General features: G+C 48.3%; 1 protein-coding gene across 1 annotated transcript in view; it reads right to left on the minus strand.

Annotated features, from left to right (window-relative positions):
• LOC132782264 (protein capicua homolog) overlaps nt 1-24153 on the minus strand; it is a 55460-nt gene that overhangs the window by 15073 nt on the left and 16234 nt on the right. The window contains 7 exon segments of the mRNA XM_067461176.1: nt 1250-1416; nt 1496-1655; nt 3911-4093; nt 4200-4329; nt 6339-6591; nt 6679-6747; nt 6750-6827. Coding sequence (XP_067317277.1) covers nt 1250-1416; nt 1496-1655; nt 3911-4093; nt 4200-4329; nt 6339-6591; nt 6679-6747; nt 6750-6827 — 1040 coding nt within the window.

Below are 24153 nucleotides of genomic sequence, written 5' to 3' on the forward strand. Positions count from 1 at the left end.
GGGGTCGGGACCCCTGGGGGGGGTCGCGACGGGGTTGCAGAGGGGTCGCCAAAGACCGTCAGAAAACTCAGTATTTTCTGTTGGTCATGAAGTACTGTGTCCACAGTGCTCTCTGGATGTAGGTGAACTACAACTCCCAAACTTAAAGTCAATGCTCAGCAAACCCTTCCAGTATTTTCTGTTGGTCAGGAGGGTTCTGTGTGCCAAGTTTGGTTCCATTCCATCGCTGGTGGAGTTCAGAGTGCTCTTTGATTCGAGGTGAACTATAAATCCCAGCAACTACAACTCCCAAATGTCGAGGTCTATTTTATCCAAACTCCACCAGTGTTTGCATTTGGGCATATTGGGTATTCGTGCCAAGTTTGGGCCAGATCCATCATTGAGTCCACATTGCTCTGTGGATATAGGTGAACTACAACTCCAGAACTCAAGGTCAATGCTCAGAAAACCCTTCTAGTATTTTTTGTTGGTCGTGGTAGTTCTGTGTACCAAGTTTGGTTCTATTCCATCATTGGTGGAGTTCAGAAAGCTCTTTGATGGCAGGTGAACTATAAATCCCAGCAACTACCACTCCCAAGTGACAAAATCAATGCCCCTCTAACCCATCAGTATTCAAATTAGAGCTTATTATTAGGTATTTGATCCAGTGAATGAAAATACATCCTGCTTTATCAGATATTTACATATCTGCTGTTATTATGAATTTACATAATTCTACAGTTATGAATTTGCATAATTCATAACTGTAGCAAAATGAGTTATGAAGTAGTAACAAAAATAATGTTATGGTTGGGGGTCAGTACAACAGGAGGAACTGTTATAAGGGGTCACAGCATTAGGAAGGTTGAGAAACACTGATCTAACCTATCTTTCTGTGTTTCTAACCTATATCTATATAAATAAAAGCCAGATTATACATGCATGTATCTATCCAATATATTCTACCTATGTTCGTACGTATTTTCCAAAATGGCTGCTATGATGCCCACCAACCACAGAATTTTGCACAGACTCCCACCTCCCCAGTGACCAACAAAAAGCACTGAAAAAGGGGGCAGAAGACTGGTGCAAGATGATGGGAGTTGTAGTTCACTCCATCGTTCATGAAACCCCAAAACAAATGACTACAGTGCCTAGCAAACAGTGTTACGACGCCGGCAATGCTGGGTACCGAAGCCCCCCAAGGAAACCAACTGGGCAGGTGCCAACCTGAGCCCCCAACGCTTCATCCCCGAAAACGGCCCCGTACCTGGCTCTCCCATTCGCTCTCCATGCCGTGGACCCCACTGTGGGAGAAGGCGCGCGGGCGCTGGCTCCCGGTCCCCGTGGTGGGCAGGATGCGCTCCCCACGGCCCTCGGCCCCTGCCAGGCCGGCCTTCCCCTCCGGCCCCAGCAGCACCTGCATCTCAGAGGGACCTGCGAGGAAGGGAGGGGGGAAAGGTCAGGAGGGCCGAGGGGGGTGGGGGAGGGGGGAAGGAGGGAGGGAGGGGCTCACCTCCAGGGAGGGCGGCGCCTCCTGTCTCGGACATGCTGCGCTCCCGCATCTCCTTGGCGCATCCCCCGGGTCCCAGGGGCTTCAGGTCGGAGGTGGACTTCTTCCGGTCCTTGTTGCACCACTTCCAGTCCGGGTGCGCTTTGAAGTGGGCCTCCTTCACCTGGGTACAGAGGGGGAGGGGATGCATTTGAGAGGAGGGAAGAGGGAGACGTGTGGCACATGCTACACGTGTCTCTGGAAAGGAGACATGCTGCAGGAGGGTAAATCTGGCACCCAAAGCCCCGAACATCCAACCCGAGTAAATCTTGCTCTACCAATTCATTCTGAGCAGAGGATGGAGAGCCGTGAGCCGGGCTGAAGCCCCCCCTCCGCTCAAGCACAAATAATAATGTATTGTCGAAGGCTTTCATGGCTGAAATCACTCAGTTCTTGTGGGTCTTTTCGGGCTATACGGCCATGTTCTAGAGGCATTTCTTATTTATTTATTTACTTTGCTTCTCTACGGCTGTATCTCAAGCCCGAAGGCGACTCACGGCGGTTCACAAACAGTAAAAACAGTAGAAACAGCAGTGGTTCCATACAACATATAACAATTGACTTAACACATGATCCATAAATTACCAATAAGCAATTACAATGCACAATTATTACAAAAAGCAACCATACCCAATCTTCTCATCATCCAAGCGTAGTCCAGGTTCGTCGTCCATTGTTCCATTCCTATGTTCCATTCCCAGATTGCACTAAATTACTCAAATTACTCAATTATTCAATTTCTCCTGACGTTTCGCCTGCATCTATGGCAAGCATCCTCAGAGGTAGTGAGGTCTTCTGTTTGGTAACTGGGAAAAGGGGTTTATATATCTGTGGAATGACCAGGGTGAGACTCTAATCACCTTTCAAGAAGAGTTTGCTCCAGGCACAGTCAGCCCATTGTATGCTAATCAAGGTGGTCAGTTGAAATATTCACACCTAGCCCAACTGACAAAAGTCCTTTGTCTCACCCTGGTCATTCCACAGATATATAAACCCCTTTTCCCAGTTACCAAACAGACCTCACCTCTGAGGATGCTTGCCATAGATGCAGGCGAAACGTCAGGAGAGAATGCCTCTAGAACATGGCCATATAGCCCGAAAAGACCCACAAGAACTTATACAAATAATAATCATAGAATCATAAAATCATAGAATCAAAGAGTTGGAAGAGACCTCATGGGCCATCCAGTCCAACCCCATTCTGCCAAGAAGCAGGAATATTGCATTCAAATCACCCCTGACAGATGGCCATCCAATAATAAATCTTTATTTGTAACCCCCCCCCCCCCCCACATCTCTCCGAAAGGACTCGGGGCAGCTAAAAAAGCCCTCAAGGTGCCACACACAAATAGAATTCGGTATCCTCAAAGAAGAAGACTCCAGCCGCCCTCCGATGCCCGCAGTCTCACATCTGAGACCCCCAAACCAAGCATGAGGTGTCACCAAAACAAAGCAGGAGAGACCCCCAAAGAAAGGGCGGGGTATCTCCTAAAACAAAACCGGAGAGACCCCAAAACAAAGAACGAGGCCCTCCAAACAAAGCATGAGAGGTCACCAAAACAAAGCCTGAGGCATCATTGGAGAGGCGCCTTTTCTGCCCTCGTGTCACCCGCATGGGACCAGGTATGGACCACACTGGACGCATGGAAGGCGGTGAACCAGGATCCCGACGTGGACCTCTCCCCACAACACCCCCGTTCCACCTATCCCAGTTATATTCTACCCTGTTCATGTCCAGCATTATTTTTTAAATTTTAATCTATTACATTTGGCCCGGCCACTGGTTTTTAAATGCTTGTGTGTTACTGTTGATTGTTTATTTTTTGTTTATGTGATTTATATTATTATTTCTTTATTTATTTATTACTGCGCTTGTATACCGCCGTTTCTCAGCCTAAATTGGCGACTCAACGCGGTTTACAACTCCACAACAATCAACAATATTCAGTTTAAAAGCATAAAACAACATACAATACATAATATTGGGCCACCAATATAATCCAATGCATTTCTTAACTAGAATCGTAATCCAATTTCATCGTCCATGATTACCAGTCCTTAATCAACAATTTTATTGCCTCGGATTAACCGAATGCTTGTTTGAACATCCATGTATTAATTGTATTGTATTGATTGTTTTGTTATTGCTTTGTTTATTGATGTACTGTGGGCTTGGCCTCATGTAAGCCGCACAGAGTCCCTTGGGGAGATGGTGGCGGGGTATAAATAAAGTTGTTATTATTATTATTATTATTATTATTATTATTATTATTACTATTATTATTATATTATATGCATCACGGTCTGGCCGGTGAGGGCACGAAAGGTCAACGAGTCCTTCCCAATTGGGGGAATCCCTGGTCCGAGGGGCAGCCATACCTGGAAGGCCAGATCGTGGTATTTCTGTTTCTCCTTGGGGCCCAGCGCGTACCACCACTCGCCCAGGATCTTGCTGACGGTGCGGTTGTCCTGGTTGGGGTGCCGCTGGTGGACCAGGGCCCGGTGCCTCTTGCTGAAGATCATGAAGGCGTTCATCGGTCGCCGGATGTGGTCTTTCTCCCTCTGCCGGAAAGAGGAACGGAGGAGTGGGTTCAAAGGGTGGCCCCAGAAGATCCCCCCCCACACACACACCTCTCCCTCCGCAGCAGGAGGAGCAAAGGGCCGGCACCTTGTTGGGGCTGCGGCCGTCCTTCTCGGAGGAGGAGTCCCGGTCTTTGGGCAGAGCACTCAGCGACTGCGTCCGGCGCTTTCCCGGAGGGAGCGAGAGCGGGATCTCGGGAGACACAATCGACAGGAACCTGCAGAAAGAGGGAAGGAAGCGGGTCGAGAACCAAAGGCCGGCAAACGTGCACCACAGCTGGTTTGAAGGCAATCAGGCAAAACTCAATGACGCCATGAAGTTGGGACTCGAGAAGCACAAGATAAATAAATGCAATGGTGAATCTGGACCAAACTTGGTTCTCAACCTTTCTAATGCTGCGACCCCTTAGTATAGTTCCCCACGTTGTGGTGACCCCCAAGCATAACATTTTCATTGCTATTTCGTAACTGTAATTTTGCTACTGTTAGGAATTGTAATGTAAATATCTGATATGCAGGATGTATTTTCAAATCCCAAATAACCAATACACCCAAATGTGAATGCTAGTGAGGTTGGGGGGAGGACTGATTTTGTAATTTGGGAGTTGTAGTTGCTGGGATTTATAGTCCACTTATAATCAGAGAGCATTCCGAACTCCACCAGCGATGGATTTGAACCAAACTTGGCTCCCATGACCAATGGAAAACACTGGAAGGGTTTGATGGGCATTGACCTTGAGTTTGGGAGTTGTAGTTCACCTACATCCAGAGAGCACTGTGGACGCAAGCAATGGTGGATCTGGACCAAACTTGGCACGAATACTCAATATGCCCAAATGTGAACACTGGTGGAGCCTGGGGAAAATGGACCTTGACTTTTGGGAGTTGTAGTTGCTGGGATTTATAGTTCATTGCAATCAAAGAACATTCTGAACTCCACTCCCGAGGGATGTCAACCCTAAGGCTTGTTCTGCGGAGGTGGCTCTGCCTCCCTCTGGGGCTGAGAGAGCGTGACCTGCCCAGGGCCAGGCGGTGGGCTTCTAGGCTGAGAGAGGATTGGAAATTCTTCAGAAGCAAGGCAGTCCCACATGCTGTGTTGGCTCCCTCAGCAGAGGCAGCAGAGAGTGGAGCCTTTTTGCATAAACACCCACATTGCAAACGAAGCACAGAAAGGTATTAAAAGGCCCAAGGGTCCGCAAAGCACTTGGGGGGAGGCAAGGGCTGCCCCCCCCACCCCCAACTCTAAGACCGCCCTGACTTGCCTGCAGGCTGATATGGGCAGGATATAAATAATGTAAATAAAATAAATAAATAAGACATAGCTTTTCGTTCCCAGTTGCAACCTACTGAAGGAAGCCATTCCCACTTGTGCCAGGATCTCTCTAGGGCAGTGTTTCCCAACCTGGGGGTCGGGACCCCTGCTTCTTGGCAGGGGGTTGGACTGGATGGCCCATGAGGTCTCTTCCAACTCTTTGATTCTATGATTCTATGAGGGGGTTGTGAGGGGGAGTTAGAGGGGTCACCAAAGACCATAAGAAAACACAGTATTTTCCGATGGTAATGGGGATTCCATGTGGGAAGTTTGAGCCACTTCTATCGTTGGTGGAGTTCAGAATGTTCTTTGATTGCAATGAACTATAAATCCCAGCAACTACAACTCCCAAATGTCAAGATCTATTTCCCCCAAACTCCACCAGTGTTCACATTTGGGCATATTGAGTATTCGTGCCAAGTTTAGTCCAGATCCACCATTGCATGAGTCCACAGTGCTCTCTGGATATAGGTGAACTACAACTCCCAAACTCAAGGTCAATGCCCATCAAATCCTTCCAGAGTTTTCCATTGGTCATGGGAGCCAAGTTTGGTTCCATTCCATCGCTGGTGGAGTTCGGAATGCTCTTTGATTATAAGTGAACTATAAATCCCAGCAACTACAACTCCTAAATTACAAAATCAATCCTCCCCCAACCCCACTAGCATTCACATTTGGGTGTATTGGGTATTTGTGCCCAGTTTGGTCCAGCGAATGAAAATGCATCCTGCATATCAGATATTTACATTATGATTTATAACAGGAGCAAAATGACTGTTATGAAGTAGCATTGAAAACAATATTATGGTTGGGGGTCACCACCACATGAGGGGCTGTATTCAGGGGTCACGGCATTAGGGAGGTGGAGAACCACTGCTGTAGGGGAATGCCCAAGTGGGCCGAAGCCAGACTCACGCGTCATCGTGGTCGCTCTCAGTCTCGCTGTCCAGGCGTGGGGGGCCCGTGGCATCCTCTTCCTGTTGCTGCTGCTGCGAGGGGGGCCCTCCGATGGACCCGGCTGCTGCGGCCGAGGGGGGCCGGGGGGCTGGAATGGGGCTGTCAGGGCGGGGGGCACTTGGCCTGACCACGGACTCAGGCCCCGAAGAGGAGGAGGTGCCGGCCACGCCACTGGGGGGCTCGTGGGCCACGGCAGCTGACTCCGGGGGCTCTGGGGGGGGGGGGAAGCAAGGGATCATGTGAGAGGAACACATAAGTGACAGGGCAGCCCCCTCCCCCCTTGCGGCCCCCTCCTCACCTTTGCTCTGGCCGCAGCCCGAGGGGTGGCTGGCAGGCTGCTGGCCTTCGCTGGGCTGGACAGAGGAGTCGGCTGGCTGGGGGCCAGGAAGGGCACCAGCGAGTGCCAGGGGAAGACCGCCACGGAGCGCGGCTCCACGTTCGTCCACACTGCGGGGGGAAGCAGAGCATGAGGGACCTCAAACCAAAGGCCGAAGAAGAGCCCCCAATCCAAAATATGAGATGCCACCCCCCCCCCAAATGAAGCACGAGATATCACCCAAACAATACCCGAGAGGCCCCCAAAACACAAGCGCAAAGGTGGAAACGCAAAGGCCGAAGAAGAGCCCCCAATCCAAAATATGAGATGCCACCCCCCCCCCAAATGAAGCACGAGACATCACCCAAACAATACCCGAGAGGCCCCCAAAACACAAGCTGAGAGGCTCAAAGGTGGAAACACAAGGCTGGGGGAAAAGACCCCCTTCCATTCACAAAGACACACACACGACTGACCGGAGCCATGCCCCATTTGCCCCCCCTCCCATAAAAAGAGAGGCCAGTCCCGAGGAAAGGGGTGGGAGGGCTCCCCTTCCCGTGCCAGGAAGCAACCTTGCCCCCCCCCCTTTTCCCAGCTGGAAGCCAGGCGGAGGAATGTTTACAGCTGCCCAAAGAGGAGGGGAGGGGGAGAGGAAGGCACCTGGCTCCATCCCAGGGAGGGAGGGGGAGGGCTGTGGGAAGGACCCTGGCCTGGCCTCCCCCTCCCTCCAGCGGGCCTCTGCCTCCAGGAAGGAGAGGGGCCCAGCGCTCCCTCCGCTTCCTACTTCCCGTATCAGGCCCAGCGGTGCTTCCTCCTCCCCCTTCCTGAGCCTGTCCTGCGAGACAATGCCCCTCCGGCAAAGGGCCAAGTCTCACCAAGCAGAGACACCCCCCCCCTTGAAGGGGAGCCCCACACCAAAGCCAGGAGCAGAGAAGCCCTAAGGGATCTCGGGGGGGGGGGGGGGGGCTGGCTCTGACCCTCCAGTCGCCCTGTAGCATCATCATCATAATTATTGTTGTTGTTGTTATTATTATGTCTGTACTTCGATCTGGGGGTCCGGGCTCCCCCAGCTAAGGAGGAGGAGGAGGAGAAGAGAGGAAGAATTGGAAGAAGAAGAAGAGGAGGAGGAGGAGGAGGACAGTAAGAATAAGAAGAATGAGAAGGAGAAGAGGAGGAAGAATTGGAAGAAGAAGAAGAAGAAGAAGAGGAGGAGGAAGAGGAAGAAGAATGAGAAGGAGGAGGAGAGGAGGAAGAATTGGAAGAAGAAGAGGAGGAGGAAGAAGAAGAGTAGGAGGAGGAAGGAGAAGAAGATGAGTAGGAAGAATTGGAAGAAGAGGAAGAAGAAGAAGAGAGGAGGAGGAGGAAGAATGAGAAGGAGGAGGAGGAGGAGGAGAGGAGGAAGAATTGGAAGAAGAGGAGGAGGAAGAGGAAGAAGAATGAGAAGGAGGAGGAGGAGAAGAAGAGGAGGAATAGGAAGAATTGGAAGAAGAGGAGGAGGAGGAGGAAGAAGCATGAGAAGGAGGAGAAGAGGAGGAAGAATTGGAAGAAGAAGAGGAGGAGGAGGAGGAAGAAGAATTGGAAGAAGAGGAGGAGGAGGAGGAGAGGAAGAAGAAGAAGAACAACAACAACAACTTTATTCTTCTACCCTGCCTCTATCTCCCTGAAGGGGCAGCTTACATGGGGCCCAAGCCCAAGCCAGAATACAATTAAAATTAAAAACAAAACAATAACAATTAAGACATTGTAAAACACCGTAAAACAACATAACAATAATAGCTAGCAACAACAATAACAGCAGACTGGTTTTGGAGGGGGGGGGGGGGGAGAAAGCCACTAAAGAGCCCAGGACAAGGCCAGAGAGCAGGAAGCCTTCTCCACCGCCTTGGACTCCTCCTCCTCTTCCTGCGCAAGGCATCAGGCCCAGCCCCCCTCCCATGCAGCCACTGACCACTGGCACTGACCGCAGGGGAGCGCCTGGCCAACTGAGAATCAAAGGCTCCTAGAGTTGGAAGAGACCCCAAAGAGGGCCAGCCAGCCCAGCTCAGCCCTCTTCTTCCTGCTGGGCAGGAAAGCACAATCCAATCCTTCCCGACAGATGGCCACCCAGCCTCTGCTGAAATACCTCCAGGGAAGGAGATGGAGAGATAGACAGGATCCTAACATTAGAAGAGATCCCAAGGGCCATTCAGCCCAGCCCTCTCCTTTCTGCCAGGCAGGAAAGCACAATCCGATCCCTCCCGACAGATGGCCACCCAGCCTCTGCTTAAATATCTCCAGGGAAGGAGATGGGCACATGATCCTAAAGTTAGAAATGATCCCCAGGGCCGCCCAGCCCAGCCGGAGCATTCGATGGCAAGGTTGTAGATTCAAATCAGGGGAGAGCGCGGATGAGCTCCCTCTGTGAGCTCCAGCTCCCCATACAAAGGGGACATGAGAGAAGCCTCCCACGAGGATGGTCAGGAATCAAAACATCCGGGCAACATCCTTACAGACAGCCAATCCTCTCACACCAGAAGCGATATGCAGTTTCTCTCACACACACACACAAATCCAGCCTAGCCCTCTTCTTTCTGCCAGGCAGGAAAAGCACAAATCTGACCCACCCCAACAGATGGCCACCCAGCCTGCAATGGATAGGGAACAACCTGACCAAGTCTGATAGCTTGGAGCGGTCGGAAGTCAAAACGCAATTGAAGACCCATGCAGAAGAGGTGCGGACCCAGCAATCTATTGCTGCGATATATATATATACACACACACACACACACACACACACACACAAGCACACGCACAATATGTGTGTGTGTGTGTGTATAATTTATTGTATATATTGTATGCTTGGAAGTTTCTGAATGTGTTGTATCCACCACTTCAAGCTGTGAATAGAGGCAGGTAATAAAGTAAAATCTATTAATGGGGGATCTTGGGCCCTCCAGGTGTTTTGGACTCCAACTCCCAGCATTCCTCACAGCCTCAGGCCCTTTCCTTTTCCCCCTCCGCCGCTTAAGCGGCGGAGGGGGAAAAGGAAGGGGCCTGAGGCTGTGAGGAATGCTGGGAGTTGGAGTCCAAAACACCTGGAGGGCTTAAATTGGCCCATGCCTACTTGAAAGGTAGAGCGGCCCATTTCCCATCGTGGTCAACTGTGAATTGCACATATGGCGGATAAGAACAACAAAAAATATGCACAAATTCACAGGTGAGCACTCAGGAAACTACGGTTACAGGTAAGCAACCTATATTTTCCCCACCTTGCATTCCCTGAGAGATGAGGATGACTCCCTCTTGCATCTGCCCCCCCCCCACCCCGCCCCGCCCGGCCTTCCTCCTGCAAAGTGGGCTCAATTATTCAGCGTCCTGAGTGCATCTTGGCGGTCAGCTTCTGCCGGGAAGGGAGCGAGCGGGTGAGCGAAGCAGCATTGCTGGCTCAGTGGCTTCCTGTCCTCCGGCGGTGACCACATCCCTCCCAGCGGAGAAAGGCAAGGCAATTGGGACCGGGGGGGGGGGGGCAGGAAGGACATTAAGACCCCCCCTTCCCAGTTATTGATGCACGCAGAGCGAGTGGAGCGCCCACACAACAAGCAGCAAGGACACGGAGGAGCATCACTTCAGCCCGCCATCGCTCTTCAACACAGGCTGGAATCAGAGTCCCAAAGAAGGAGGAGGGAACTACACGCCGTCCCCAAGTTACAAACGTACAACTTGCAAACGACTCCTAGTTAGGAACAGGACTGAGGCAACAGGAAGTGAGAGGAATCTGCCCCTAACATGGGGAACCCACTCCTGGAGGAGTCATTATTATGGGGATGGGGGAAAGGGGTCTCCAAGGAAGCCGAGTCTCCAATCCCGGTTTCCACAACAAAGCCAGGTTTCCCCAAATTCAATTCTCACGGGGACAGAAAGTGAGGTGAAACCATCTGAACAGAGGCACAGGCAGCACACATGAAACACCTCACAGGGACAGAAAGTGAGGTGAAACCATCTGAACAGAAGCACAGGCAGCACAAAGAACAGCACAGGGGTGGGGAATGGGGTGGGTGTTTACCCTTCCCTATGGGATCCAAAGCTAAAACACACACATATACATATATGGCTGGAGTTGCACTTACAAGGTGTCCTTGTTCTGAGTTACATACAAATTCAACTTCAGAACAAACCTACATGACCTCACTACCTCTGAGGATGCTTGCCATAGATGCAGGCGAAACGTCAGGAGAGAATGCCTCTAGAACATGGCCATAGAGCCCGAAAAAACCTACAACAACCCAAACCTACAGAACCTCTCTTGGGGACTGCCTGTGCAAGGCAAGGTCTCTTTGGGGGGGGGGGGGGGCTCTGTGCATACCCCCTCCCTCCTGACTTCCCCAGCATCCAGAGGGGAGAGGGGCAATCCACTGAGACCCCCCCCCCACCCAAAAGACAGTGCCGACGACAACAACAACCAGAGCCTTGGCTCTTGTTGTTGTTTTTAATCTAGAAAGCAGGGGGGGGGCACTGGGCTGACCTCAGAGAGGAGATTACTAGCAGCAGAAAACACTGTTCCAGGAAGGAAGGAAGGAAGGAAGGAAGGAAGGAAGGAAGGAAGGAAGGAAGGAAGGAAGGGGAAAAAGGAAAAGGGAAGGAGAAAAAGGAAGGAAAAAGGAAGGAAGGAAGGAAGGAAAAAAAGGAAGGAAGGAAGGAGAAAAAGGAAGGAAACAAGGATGGAAGGAAGGAAGGAAGGAAGGAAGGAAGGAAGGAAAGGAGAAAAAGGAGGGAAGGAAAAAAGGAAGGAAAAGGGAAGGAAGGAAGGAAGGAGAAAAAGGAAGGAAAAAAAGAATAGATGGGTGGATGAATGGAAGGAAGGAAGGAAGGAAGAAAGGAGAAAAAGAAAGGAAGGAAAAAGGAAGGAAGGAAGGAAAGAAAGAAAAAAAGGAAGGAAGGAGAAAAAGGAAGGAAGGAAAAAGGAAGGAAGGAAGGAAGGAAGGAAAAAAAGGAAGGAAGGAAGGAGAAAAAGGAAGGAAACAAGGATGGATGGATGGATGGATGGAAGGAAGGAAGGAAGGAAGGAAGGAAGGAAGGGAGAAAAGGAAGGAAGGAAAAAAGGAAGGAAAAGGGAAGGAAGGAAGGAAGGAAGGAAGGAGAAAAAGGAAGGAAAAAAAGAATAGATGGGTGGATGAATGGAAGGAAGGAAGGAAGGAAGGAAGGAGAAAAAGGAAGGAAGTAAAAAAAGGAAGGGAAAAAGGAAAAGAAGGAAGGAAGGAAGGAAGGAAGGAAGGAAGGAAGGAAGGAAGGAAGGGAAGGAAGGAAGAAAGGAAGGAAGAAAAGAAGGAGAAAAAGGAAGGGGAAAAAGGAAGGGGAAAAAGAAAGGAAGCAGGACCCACTGGAGGGATCACTCCACAGAAGGGTCCACATGGGGGGAAAGAAGGGGGGATTATGGTAATAATTATAATTATAATAATGCCCATATGATAATAATAATAATAATAATAACAACAACAACAACAGCGAAGATTCTGATAATAGCATGATAGGCTTGGAAGGCGTCTCTCGTGTCCCCGATTATCCTGTGAGGAGAGAAGCCTCCCCGCAGGAGAGTAACGCATCTGAGCCTCCCCTGAGCAACCTCTTCATAGATGGCTGATTCTCTCACACCAGAAGCTACTTGCAGCATGCAACCAAACAAACTTGGAAGACAACCCTCAAGGGACACCCAGTTCCACTTTTTTCCTGCCAGGCAGGAAGGCACCATCCAATCCCTCCTAGCAGATTGCCATCTGGCCCCTACTTAATGATGATGATGATGATAACAAGAATAACGATGACGATAATAATACTATAAATGATAATAATGAAATGAAAATAATGCTGATAATAATGAAAATGATGATATAATACTAATGATAAGAATAAGCAGAATAATGATACTATTAAGAATGATAATAAGAATAATGATAATAATGATGATGACAAGATGAATGACAATAGCCATAAGAATAACAATGATAACAATCTGAAGAATAATAATGATAAGAGTAAGAATGAAAATAACAATGACAATAATAAGAATAAGCACAATGATAAGAATAATAAATTGATTGATAATAGCAATGCTAATAATAATGAAAATGCTAAGAATAATGATGATAATGATAACAACAATAATGCTGACAATAAGGTAATAATAATAATAATAATAATAAGCTCAATTGGGTTAATGATAATTAGAATAAAGATAAGAATGATAATAAGAATAATGATAGATAACAATAATAATGCTGACAATTAGGTAATAATAATAATAATAATAAGCTCAATTGTGTTAATGATGATAATTAGAATACAGATAATAACAAGAATGATAATAAGAATAATGATAATAATATGAAGAATGATGATAACAATACTAATAATGACAATAAGAATGATAATAATGGGGATGACAGTAATAACAATAATGAGAGTAACATAACAATGGTTATGATGATAATAAGGCCAATGATGACTATAATAATAATGATAATAATAAGGTGCTGATGACACTAATGATGATGATAATGATAACAAGACAATGATAACAATAGTAATGATGACAATGATCCTTGACTGGGGGCCTAAGCCCCAATGAGACCCCCTTGCTGCTGATGGTAATGATAATATTGATGAAGGCAATAATAATAATAATCATAATAATATAACAATAAGAATAATAAAAATGACAATACTGATGCACGACTCCTTGAGCCCCTTTCTGATGATATTATTATTAATAATAATATGACAATGATAATAATAAGATAATGATGAGGACAGTAATGCCGATACTGATCCCTGCCTGGGGGCCCCTGCCCTACAACTGAGACCCCTCGACCCCCAATGAGACCCCTTTTGGCCCCTCCCCTTGACAATGACAGAAATAATAATAAGAATGACGGTAAGAACAATAAGAACAATAACAATAACACTGATAACGATAACAATATAATAAGGAAAATAATGCTGATAATAATGATGATTATGATGATAGGATGACTATAATAATGCTGCTAACAAGGATGATGATAGCATTGATGACAGTGATCCCTGGCTGCCCCCCCCCCCGCCCTCCAACCAGGACCCCTTGAGCCCCCCATGAGACCCCCCCTTGCTGATGGGGACAATATTGAGGCTGAGATGATAATAATGAAATTAAAATAAGTGATGATAGGAACGATGCGGCTGACCCCTGCCTGCCTCCCTTGCCCCCGACCCAAGACCCCTTGAGCTCCAATGGGACCCCTTTGGTGAGGATGATATTGATAATAATAACAATAAGGTAATGATGTTTGATGATATTGATAAGAATAATAATAATAATGCGGACCCAAGACCCCTCGAGCCCCAGTGAGACCCCCTTGCTGCTAATGATAATATTGATACTACTAATATAATGATAACAATGAAATGACAACAATAACGAGATACTGATAATAATGCTGATAGTAATGGTGATGATAGTATTGATGACAGGGATCCCTGGCCCCTCCCCCCCCCCCACTCCAACCAAGACCCCCCCAAGAGACCCAAGAGACTTATTATATGTTAATAAGTAATGATTACAATAATTGATGATGATAGGAACGATGAGGCTGACCCCTGCCTGCCCCCACCCAAGCCCCCATAACGATAACAATAACAATAAGGTAATAATGATGTGAGTAAGAATATTGATAATAATAATAATAATGCTGATCCAAGACCTCTTGAGCCCCAATGAGACCCCTTTGGTGAGGATGATAATAATATTGATAATAACAATAAGGTAATAATGATGTTAATAAGAATTATAATGATAATGATAATGCTGATCCAAGACCCCTTGAGACCCCTTTGGTGAGGATGATGATAATATTGAGGATAATAACAATAAGATAATGATAATAATAATACTGATCCAAGACCCCTTGAGCTCCAATGAGACCCCTTTCGAGAGGATAATAATATTGATAATAATGATATTAATAAGAATAATATTGATGATGATAATAATAATAATAATACTGATCCAAGACCCCTTGAGCCCCAATGAGACCCCTTTCGAGAGGATAATAATATTGATAATAATAATAATAATAATAATAATGCTGATCCAAGACCCCTTGAGCCTCAATGAGACCCTTTGGGTGAGGATGATAATGATAATATTGAAGATAATAACAATAAGGTAATAATGATATTAATAAGAATTATGATAATGATAATAATACTGATCCAAGACCCCTTGAGCCCCAATGAGACCTCTTTAGTGAGGATAATAATATTGATGATAATAACAATAAGGCAATAATGATATTAATAAGAATTATAATAATGATAATAATAATAATAATGCTGATCCAAGACCCCTTGAGCCCCAGTGAGACCCCCCTCCCTTGTGGATGATGACAACATTGGTGATAATCCTAATATAATGATGATAACAACAATGAAATGATAACAATAATGAGATAATAATAATAATAATATTGTTGATGATAGTCTTGGTGACAAGGATCCCTGTTCCCTCCCCCTGCCCTCCAACCAAGATCCCTCCCCTCCCCCTTGCTGATGGGGATGATAATATTGATTATGATAATAGTGATGCCCCTCCCAGACCTTGTGCCCCCCTCCCCGAGACCCCTTGGTCCCCCCTTTGCTGAAGATTATAATATTCTTATAGTAGTGATGCCCACCCCCTTGCTGATGAGGATGGTAATATTATGATAGTAGTGATGCCCCCCTTGCTGATGAGGATGATAATATTGATTATGATAATATTGATTATGATAGTGATGCCCCCCCTGACCTTGTGCCCCACTCCCCCTACCTGAGACCCCTTGCTCCCCCCCCCCCTTGCTGAAGATGATAATATTCTGATAGTAGTGGTGCCCTCCCCCTTGCTGATGAGGCTGATAATATTATAGTAGTGATGCCCCTCCCAGACCTTGTGCCCCCCTCCCCCTACCTGAGACCCCTTGCCCTCCCCCTTTGCCGAAGATTATAATATTATGATAGTAGTGGTGCCCCCCCCCTTGCTGATGAGGATGATAATATTGATTATGATAGTAGATATGCCCCCCCACCTTGTGCCCCCCCTTGCTGAAGATTATAATATTCTGATAGTAGTGATGCCCCCCCTTGCTGATGAGGATGATAGTACTGATTATGAGAATAGTGACGCCCCCCCCCCGACCTTGTGCCCCCCTACCAGAGACCCCTTGCCCCCCCCTGCCTTGCTGAAGATGATAATATTATGATAGTCGTGATGCCCTCCCCTTGCTGATGAGGATAATATTGATTATGATAATAGTGATGCCCCCCACCTTGTGCCCCCTTCCCTCTACCTGACACTCCTTGCCCCCCGCCTTGCTGAATATATTATGATAGTAGTGATACCCCCCCCTTGCTGATGAGGGTGATAATATTGATTATGATAATAGTGATGCCCCCCTCCCCCTACCCGAGACGCCTTGCCCCCCCGCCTTGCTGAAGATGATATTATGATAGTAGTGATGCCCCTCCCTGACCTTGTGCCCCCCCTACCTGAGACCCCTTGCTCCCCCCTTGCTAAAGATAATATTATGATAGTAGTGATGCCCCCCCCAATGTTGTGCCCCCTCCCCCTACCTGAGACCCCTTGCCCCCCCTTGGTGAAGATGACAATATTATGGTAGTAGTGATGCCCCCCCATGACGTTGTGCCCCCCTCCCCCTACCTGAGACCCCTTGCTCCCCCCCTTGCTGAATATAATATTATGATAGTGATGCCCCCCCCCCACGACGTTGTGCCCCCCTCCCCTATCTGAGACCCCTTGCCCCCCCCCTTGGTGAAGATGACAATATTATGATAGTAGTGATGCCCCCCCACGACGTTGTGCCCCCTCCCCTACCTGAGACCCCTTGCCCCCCCCTTGGTGAAGATGACAATATTATGGTAGTAGTGATGCCCCCCCCACGACGTTGTGCCCCCCTCCCCCTACTTGAGACCCCTTGCTCCCCCCCTTGCTGAAGATAATATTATGATAGTAGTGATGCCCCCCCCCAACGTTGTGGCCCCCTCCCCTACCTGAGACCCCTTGCCCCCCCCTTGGTGAAGATGACAATATTATGGTAGTAGTGATGCCCCCCCCCACGACGTTGTGCCCCCCTCCCCCTACTTGAGACCCCTTGCTCCCCCCCTTGCTGAAGATAATATTATGATAGTAGTGATGCCCCCCCCAACGTTGTGGCCCCCTCCCCTACCTGAGACCCCTTGCCCCCCCCTTGGTGAAGATGACAATATTATGGTAGTAGTGATGCCCCCCCCCACGACGTTGTGCCCCCCTCCCCCTACTTGAGACCCCTTGCTCCCCCCCTTGCTGAAGATAATATCATATTATGATAGTAGTGATGCCCCTCCCAGACCTTGTGCCCCCCCTACCTGAGACCCCTTGCCCCCCCCCTTGGTGAAGATAATATCATATTATGATAGTAGTATTATGACCCCCCCCCGGTGCCCCCCTCCCCTTCCCCTTCCCCTCCCCCCTGACTGACCGAACATGCCGAGGCCTCGGGGGGGCGGCGCTGGGCCCCCCCCTTGGGCGGAGAACATCCTCCTCCTCCTCCTCCTCCTCCTCCTCTGGCCTCAAGGCGCCGCCATCCTCCTCCTCCTCCTCAATCTTTCTCTTGGCGGGGGGGCGGGGCTACGGGGCCCCTCCCTCTCCGGGACTCCCCCCGGCACCACCGCCGCCGCCCCCGAGCGCCCCCATCCGCGGCCTCCCTCTTCTTCCTCCTCAATCTCTCTCTCCTCTCTCTTCCCGCTGCTGCTGCTCCTCCCGCCGCCCAACGAAGCCAGCCTCCCCCCTTCCCTCCCTCCTTCTCTTCCGTCACGCATGCCCCATGGAGCCCCCGCCGCCCCATTGGCTGCCGCCACGCCGGTCATTCACATGCAAATGAGGCCCCCGCCCGCGCAGAAAGGGCCGCCGCCTCCCATTGGGCGACCCTGGAATGTCAGTCATATGCAAAACAGCGGAGGAGCGAAGGGGGGAGAGTCACGTGGCAGCGCGGGCGCCCATTGGCCCGCCTTTACTCCAGCGCGCAGAAGGAGGGAGGGAGGGAAAGAGGGAGGGAGGGGCCACGCCCGAGGAGGGAGGGAGGGAAGAGCGGAAGTCGAGGGCAGGAAGAGGGGAAGGGAAGGGGCTAGAGTGTCCTCAGGCCTTCCTCCGAGATGTCAGGCCTGCCTCAGGGTAATGGGAGGGAAGAAGAGGGGGCTCTCTGACTAGATAATAGGGATATAAATATATATATGAAGTAAATATATATAACAATGGGTAATATTCTATCACATCAATGACTCAAATCTAGAAATAGCTTTCTAAGATCTACAGAGACACTCGCCGGAACACCTCAGCAAGCGAGAGTCCAAAAGTGGCAGGCCCAAACCCTGGGTAAAGCAGGGGGTGGGGGGCTCTCGGACTATATAACCATGTGTAATACAATATCATGATATCACATCTCCAGCTCATCCCTTGTTTGGGTCTCAGCCAGCACGTCAACGACTTACATCTAGAAATAGTTTTCTAAGATCTACAGAGACACTCGCCAGAACACCTCAGCAAGCGAGAGTCCAAAAGGGGCAGGCTCAAACCCAGGGTAAAGCAGGGGGTGGGGGGCTCTCGGACTATATAACCATTACAATATCATAATATCATGATATCACATCTCCAGCTCATCCCCTGTTTGGTTCTCAGCCAGCACGTCAACGACCTACATCTAGAAATAGTTTTCTAAGATCTACAGAGACACTCGCCAAAACACCTCAGCAAGCGAGAGTCCAAAAGGGGCAGGCTCAAACCCAGGGTAAAGCAGGGGGTGGGGGGCTCTCGGACTATATAACCATTACAATATCATAATATCATGATATCACATCTCCAGCTCATCCCCTGTTTGGTTCTCAGCCAGCACGTCAACGACTTACATCTAGAAATAGTTTTCTAAGATCTACAGAGACACTCGCCAGAACACCTCAGCAAGCGAGAGTCCAAAAGGGGCAGGCTCAAACCCAGGGTAAAGCAGGGGGTGGGGGGCTCTCGGACTATATAACCATTACAATATCATAATATCATGATATCACATCTCCAGCTCATCCCCTGTTTGGTTCTCAGCCAGCACGTCAACGACCTACATCTAGAAATAGTTTTCTAAGATCTACAGAGACACTCGCCAGAACACCTCAGCAAGCGAGAGTCCAAAAGTGGCAGGCTCAAACACAGAACCTGATACCAAATGAGAGACTCCCCCTTCCTGGGCACACAGAAGACTGGGCGACTTGGAAGGCCAGACTGCACTCGGGCACCACGAGACATCTGCCCTTGCGCTACGCTACTCTGCTGCTGAGTATGCGTGCCCAGTGTGGAACACATCTCACCACGCTCAAACAGTGAGTGTGGCTCTTAGTGAGACATGCCGCATTATCACGGGGTGTCTGCGCCCTACACCACTGGAGAAATTACACTGCTTAGCCGGTATTGCACCACCTGACATCCGCCAAGAGTGAAAGGACTAAGGCAGAGACATCTCCAGCTCACCCCCTGTTTGGGTATCGGCCAGCACGTCAACGACTTAAATCTAAAAATAGTTTTCTTAGATCTACAGAGACACTCGCTGGAACACCTCAGCAAGCAAGAGTCCAAAAGTGGCAGGCTCAAACCCAGCACCTCAATCCATGGCTGATACCCAATGAGAGACTCCCCCCTGGGCACACAGAAGAAGACTGGGCGACTTGGAAGGCCAGACTGCACTCTGGCACCACGAGATGCAGAGCCAATCTTAAGAAATGGGGCCACAAAGTGGAGTCCACGACATGCAAGTGTGGAGAAGAGCAAACCACTGACCACCTGCTGCAATGCAACCTGAGCCCTGCCACATGATGCACAAGGGAGGACCTCCTTGCAGCAACCCCAGAGGCACTCCAAGGGGCCAGAGACTGGCCAAAGGACATTTAAGCAACTACCAAACCCACAAGTTGTGTATTTGTCGGTTTGTTTGCTTTGTTCTGTTAGAAATGTAATATAATTGACTGGTTGCTCTGACACGACAAATAAAAAATAATAATATCACATATAAGTATGTGAGAGGAAGCCACAGAGAGGAGGAGGGAGCAATCTTCCTTTCTGCTTCCCTGGAGACTCGGACGCAATGGAACAATGGCTTCAAACTACAAGAGAGGAGATTCCGTCTGAACATGAGGAAGAACTTCCTGACTGTGAGAGCCGTTCAGCAGTGGAACTCTCTGCCCCGGAGTGTGGTGGAGGCTCCTTCTTTGGAAGCTTTTAAACAGAGGCTGGATGGCCATCTGTCAGGGGTGCTTTGAATGCAATATTCCTGCTTCTTGGCAGAATGGGGTTGGACTGGATGGTGGCCCAGGAGGTCTCTTCCAACTCTAGGATTCTATGAATACATTTGTGTCAGGAGCCTGCCTGATGGTAAGGAGGGGGAGAGGGGCTCCTTGACTATATAATGGGGAGAAGGGTGGGATATAAATATATGAAATAAATACATATAACAATGTCTAATATTATATCACAACATGAGTATATTTGTGTCAGGAGCCACTTGAGAAACTGCAAGTCGCTTCTGGTGTGAGAGGATTGGCCACCTGCAAGGACGTTCCCCCGGATGTGTTACCACATCCGGGCATCCTGTAGGAGGCCTCCCTCGCGGGAAGCTGGGGCTGACAGGTGGGAGCTCACCCTGCTCCCCAGGTATGAACCCCTGACCTTTATTTATTTATTATTAGCCCCTGGTGGCACAGTGGGTTAAATCCCTGTGCAGACAGGACTGAAGACTGACAGGTCACAGGTTCGAATCCGGGGAGAGGCGGATGAGCTCCCTCTATCAGCTTCAACTCCTCATGCAAAGGGGACATGAGAAAAGCCTCCCACAAGGATGATAAAAACATCAAAATCATCCAGGCGTCCCCTGGGCAACATCCTTGCAGACAGCCAATTCTCTCACACCAGGAGTCACTCCTGACATGACAAAAAAATAAAAAAATAAAAAATTAATTCGGTCACTTCTACCCCGCCCTTCTCAACTCCCGAGGGGGGGGGGGGACGACGACTCAGGGCAGCTTAAGGTAAAGGTAAAGGTAGTCCCCTGACATGAATTCCAGTCGTGTCTGACTCTGGGACTCTGGTGCTCATCTCCATTTCTAAGCCAAAGAGCCAGCATTGTCCGTAGACACCTCCAAGGTCATGTGGCCGGCATGACTGCACGGAGCGCCGTTACCTTCCCGCCGGAGCGGTACCTATTGATCTACTCACACTTGCATGTTTTCGAACTGCTAGGTTGGACAGCGGAAGCTCACACCGCTCCCCAGAATCAAACCTGCGACCTTTCGTTCAACAAGCTCAGCAGCTCAGTGCTTTAACCCACTGCGCCACTGGGGGCTCCTTAAACTGGCACAATTCGATGCCAACAATTCAACAAATAAATTACATAACAGCAATAACCACAGTAGTTAAAACAATCAATTAAAACAATAACAACTAAACAATTAAAAGCCTTTCAGTTAGCAGTCCTACTGGCACCAGGGTTGAACCCACTGCACCACCAGGGGCTCCTTACACATAATTATATTCTATAGATTAGGTATATACACATACACACAAATATACGCTAGCCATCCCCTGCCACACATTGCTCTGGCCCAGTTTGTGTATATGTTTTGTGTGTATATATCTTTGTGTCTATGTGTGTTTGCGTATATATATGTGGTTTTGCATATGCGTTGTAATGCAACTTTTGCTGTTTGGCTTTCTAAGTCCCTTCCACTGTATTTTTCAGTGTTTTTCTGAGTGATGGTCACTTGTTGACCTGATTGTGTCCAAACTTGGTGTCCATTCGTCCAGTGGTTTTGAAGTTATCTTAATCCCACAAACGAACATTACATTTTTATTTATATAGACCAGCCATCCCCTGCCACACGTTGCTGTGGCCAAGTGTGTGTATATGTGCTTTGTGTGTGTATATCTGTCTGTTTGTGTGTATATGTGCTTTTGCATATGCATTGTAATGTATTTTTTTAATTTTTGGCTTATTAAGTCTTTTTGGCTGTGTTTTTCAGTGTGTTTATGAGTGATGGTCACTTGTTGGCCTGAGAGGTGTATTGTGTCCGAATTTGGTGTCAATTTGTCCAGTGGTTTTTGAGTTATCTTAATCCCACAAACGAACATTACATTTTTATTTATATAGATTAGCTGTCCCCTGCCACACGTTGCTGTGGCCCACATGGGGGTTCTGTGTGGGAGGTTTGGCCGAATTCTCTCATTGGTGGGGATTCAGAATGCTCTGTGATTGTAGGTGAACTATAAATCCCAGCAACTACAACTCCCAAATGTCAGTGTAGTTTTTGTTTTGGGGCTTTTTAAGTCTCTTCTGCTGTGTTATGTTATGTTAATCCCACAAACTAACATTACATTTTTATTTATATAGATACTAGCCATCCCCTGCCACGCATTGCTGTGGCCAAGTGTGTGTATATGTGTTTTGTGTGTGTATAAATGTCCGTTGTAGTTGCTGGGATTTATAGTTCACCTACAATCACAGAGCATTCTGAATCCCCACCAATGAGAGAATTCGGCCAAACCTCCCACACAGATGCAATGCACATGCATTGTAATGTAAATTTTTTGGCTTTTTAAGTCTCTTCTGTGGTGTTTAGTGATGGTCACTCGTTGGCCTGAGAGGTGTCTTGTGTCCAAATATGGTGTCCATTCATCCAGTGGTTTTTGAGCTATGTTTTGAGCTATGTTAATCCCACAAACTAACATTACATTTTTATTTATATAGATGTGTGTGTATAGATAAAATGAAATACTTGGGTGTGCTCAGGGGCAAGGAGGAATTGTGTGTTTTCTTGCCTGGTGTGTTTGTCCTAACAATAATAGCGGTTGATGAATGCCCCCGCCCCCCAGGCCCACCTCCCTAAGGGGACTCAGAGTAGCTTACAGCAATGCAATTAACACATACAAGAAACAATAATAAAACAAATAACCAATTAAATTAAATCAACCAAAGGTAACAACACACTATTGATACAAAGTGAACCAGAACCTATTAAATTAAGAACTCAACCATGGTCAATAAATAAACAGGGATTGCATTATATAAAAGCCATTAGCATATCTCAGTCCCTGTTCTGGTCAGTGGAACCAGTGCCGTCCAGTTAAGAAATTGTGTATTATTGTGTCCAACCATGATCCAAGGCCTGGGCCCTGTAACACTGAATTACAGCACCCCTTTTTGAGATTGAGCCCCTCTTTCGTTGTGCAATGCGCAATGACAACAAATGTGTTGCATTCTACTCATTTTATGTACATGCGGCTCGCTCACTGTCACTTTGTTTGGATTACTGCTTTTTTATGTTTTGTGTATATTGTATTTATATGTTTTGTACCTTACTGCAATGTTGTTTATTTATTGGCAAGGGGTTGGAGTAGGTGGCCCATGTAGCCTCTTCCAATCCTATTATGCTAAGATAAGAAGAAGGATAATAAGAATGACAATAATGATGGTGAGAATGATATAGGAATTACAGTTATAATACTGCATGCCAAGGGGTTGGACTAGGTGGCCCACATGGCCTCTTCCAACCCTATTACTTATAGAATCAGAGAATCCTAGAGTTGGAAGAGACCTGGTGGACCATCATCCAGTCCAACCCCATTCTGCCCAGAAGCAGGAAATTTGCATTCAAATCACCCCCGACAGATGGCCATCCAGCCTCTGCTTCAAAGCCTCCAAAGAAGGAGCCTCCACCACACTCCAGGGCAGAGAGTTCCACTGCTGAACAGCTCTCCTTACAGTCAGGAAGTTCTTCCTCATGTTCAGGTGGAATCTCTTACAGTTTGAAGCCATGGCTCCATTGTGCCCTAGTCTCCAGGGGAACAGAAGCCCTCCCTAGGACTTCCCCTCACATATTTATCCCGTCTCCTCTCAGCCTTCTCTTCTGCAGGCTAAACATGCCTGGCTCTTTCAGCCGCTCCTCATAGGGCTTGGATCCTTTGAGTTGCCCTCTCCCTCTGGACACAGCATTCCAGCCGAGAGTCAACATCTCTCATGATAAGGATAACGAGAATAAGAATGGTAATGATGATACTATGAAGGGTGATAAGATGAAGCCCTTGACCCCCCCCCCCCCACAGGGATGCCAGTCATGGGAGGGCCCCTCCCTCCCTCCCCCTGGCAAGAGGCCCAGCCCTTGGGGATTAAGCCCAGCAGCAGAGTGGCATTCCTGGGATAATCTCTCCTGCAACTGCAGGGAAGACAGGCAGAGAGATTGGGGGGGGGGGCAGCCCACTCATGGCTCTGTGTGTGTGTCGTGCACCACATGACTCCCCCCCCCCCCCTTGGCCGCCCTTCCCAGAAGAGCCTCCTCCTCCTCCTCCTTCTCCCAGTGAGTCACCCTCTTCCTCCTCCTCCTCCT

This window comes from Anolis sagrei, chromosome X (genome assembly GCF_037176765.1).
Source record: "Anolis sagrei isolate rAnoSag1 chromosome X, rAnoSag1.mat, whole genome shotgun sequence".
Classification (NCBI taxonomy): domain Eukaryota; kingdom Metazoa; phylum Chordata; class Lepidosauria; order Squamata; family Dactyloidae; genus Anolis; species Anolis sagrei.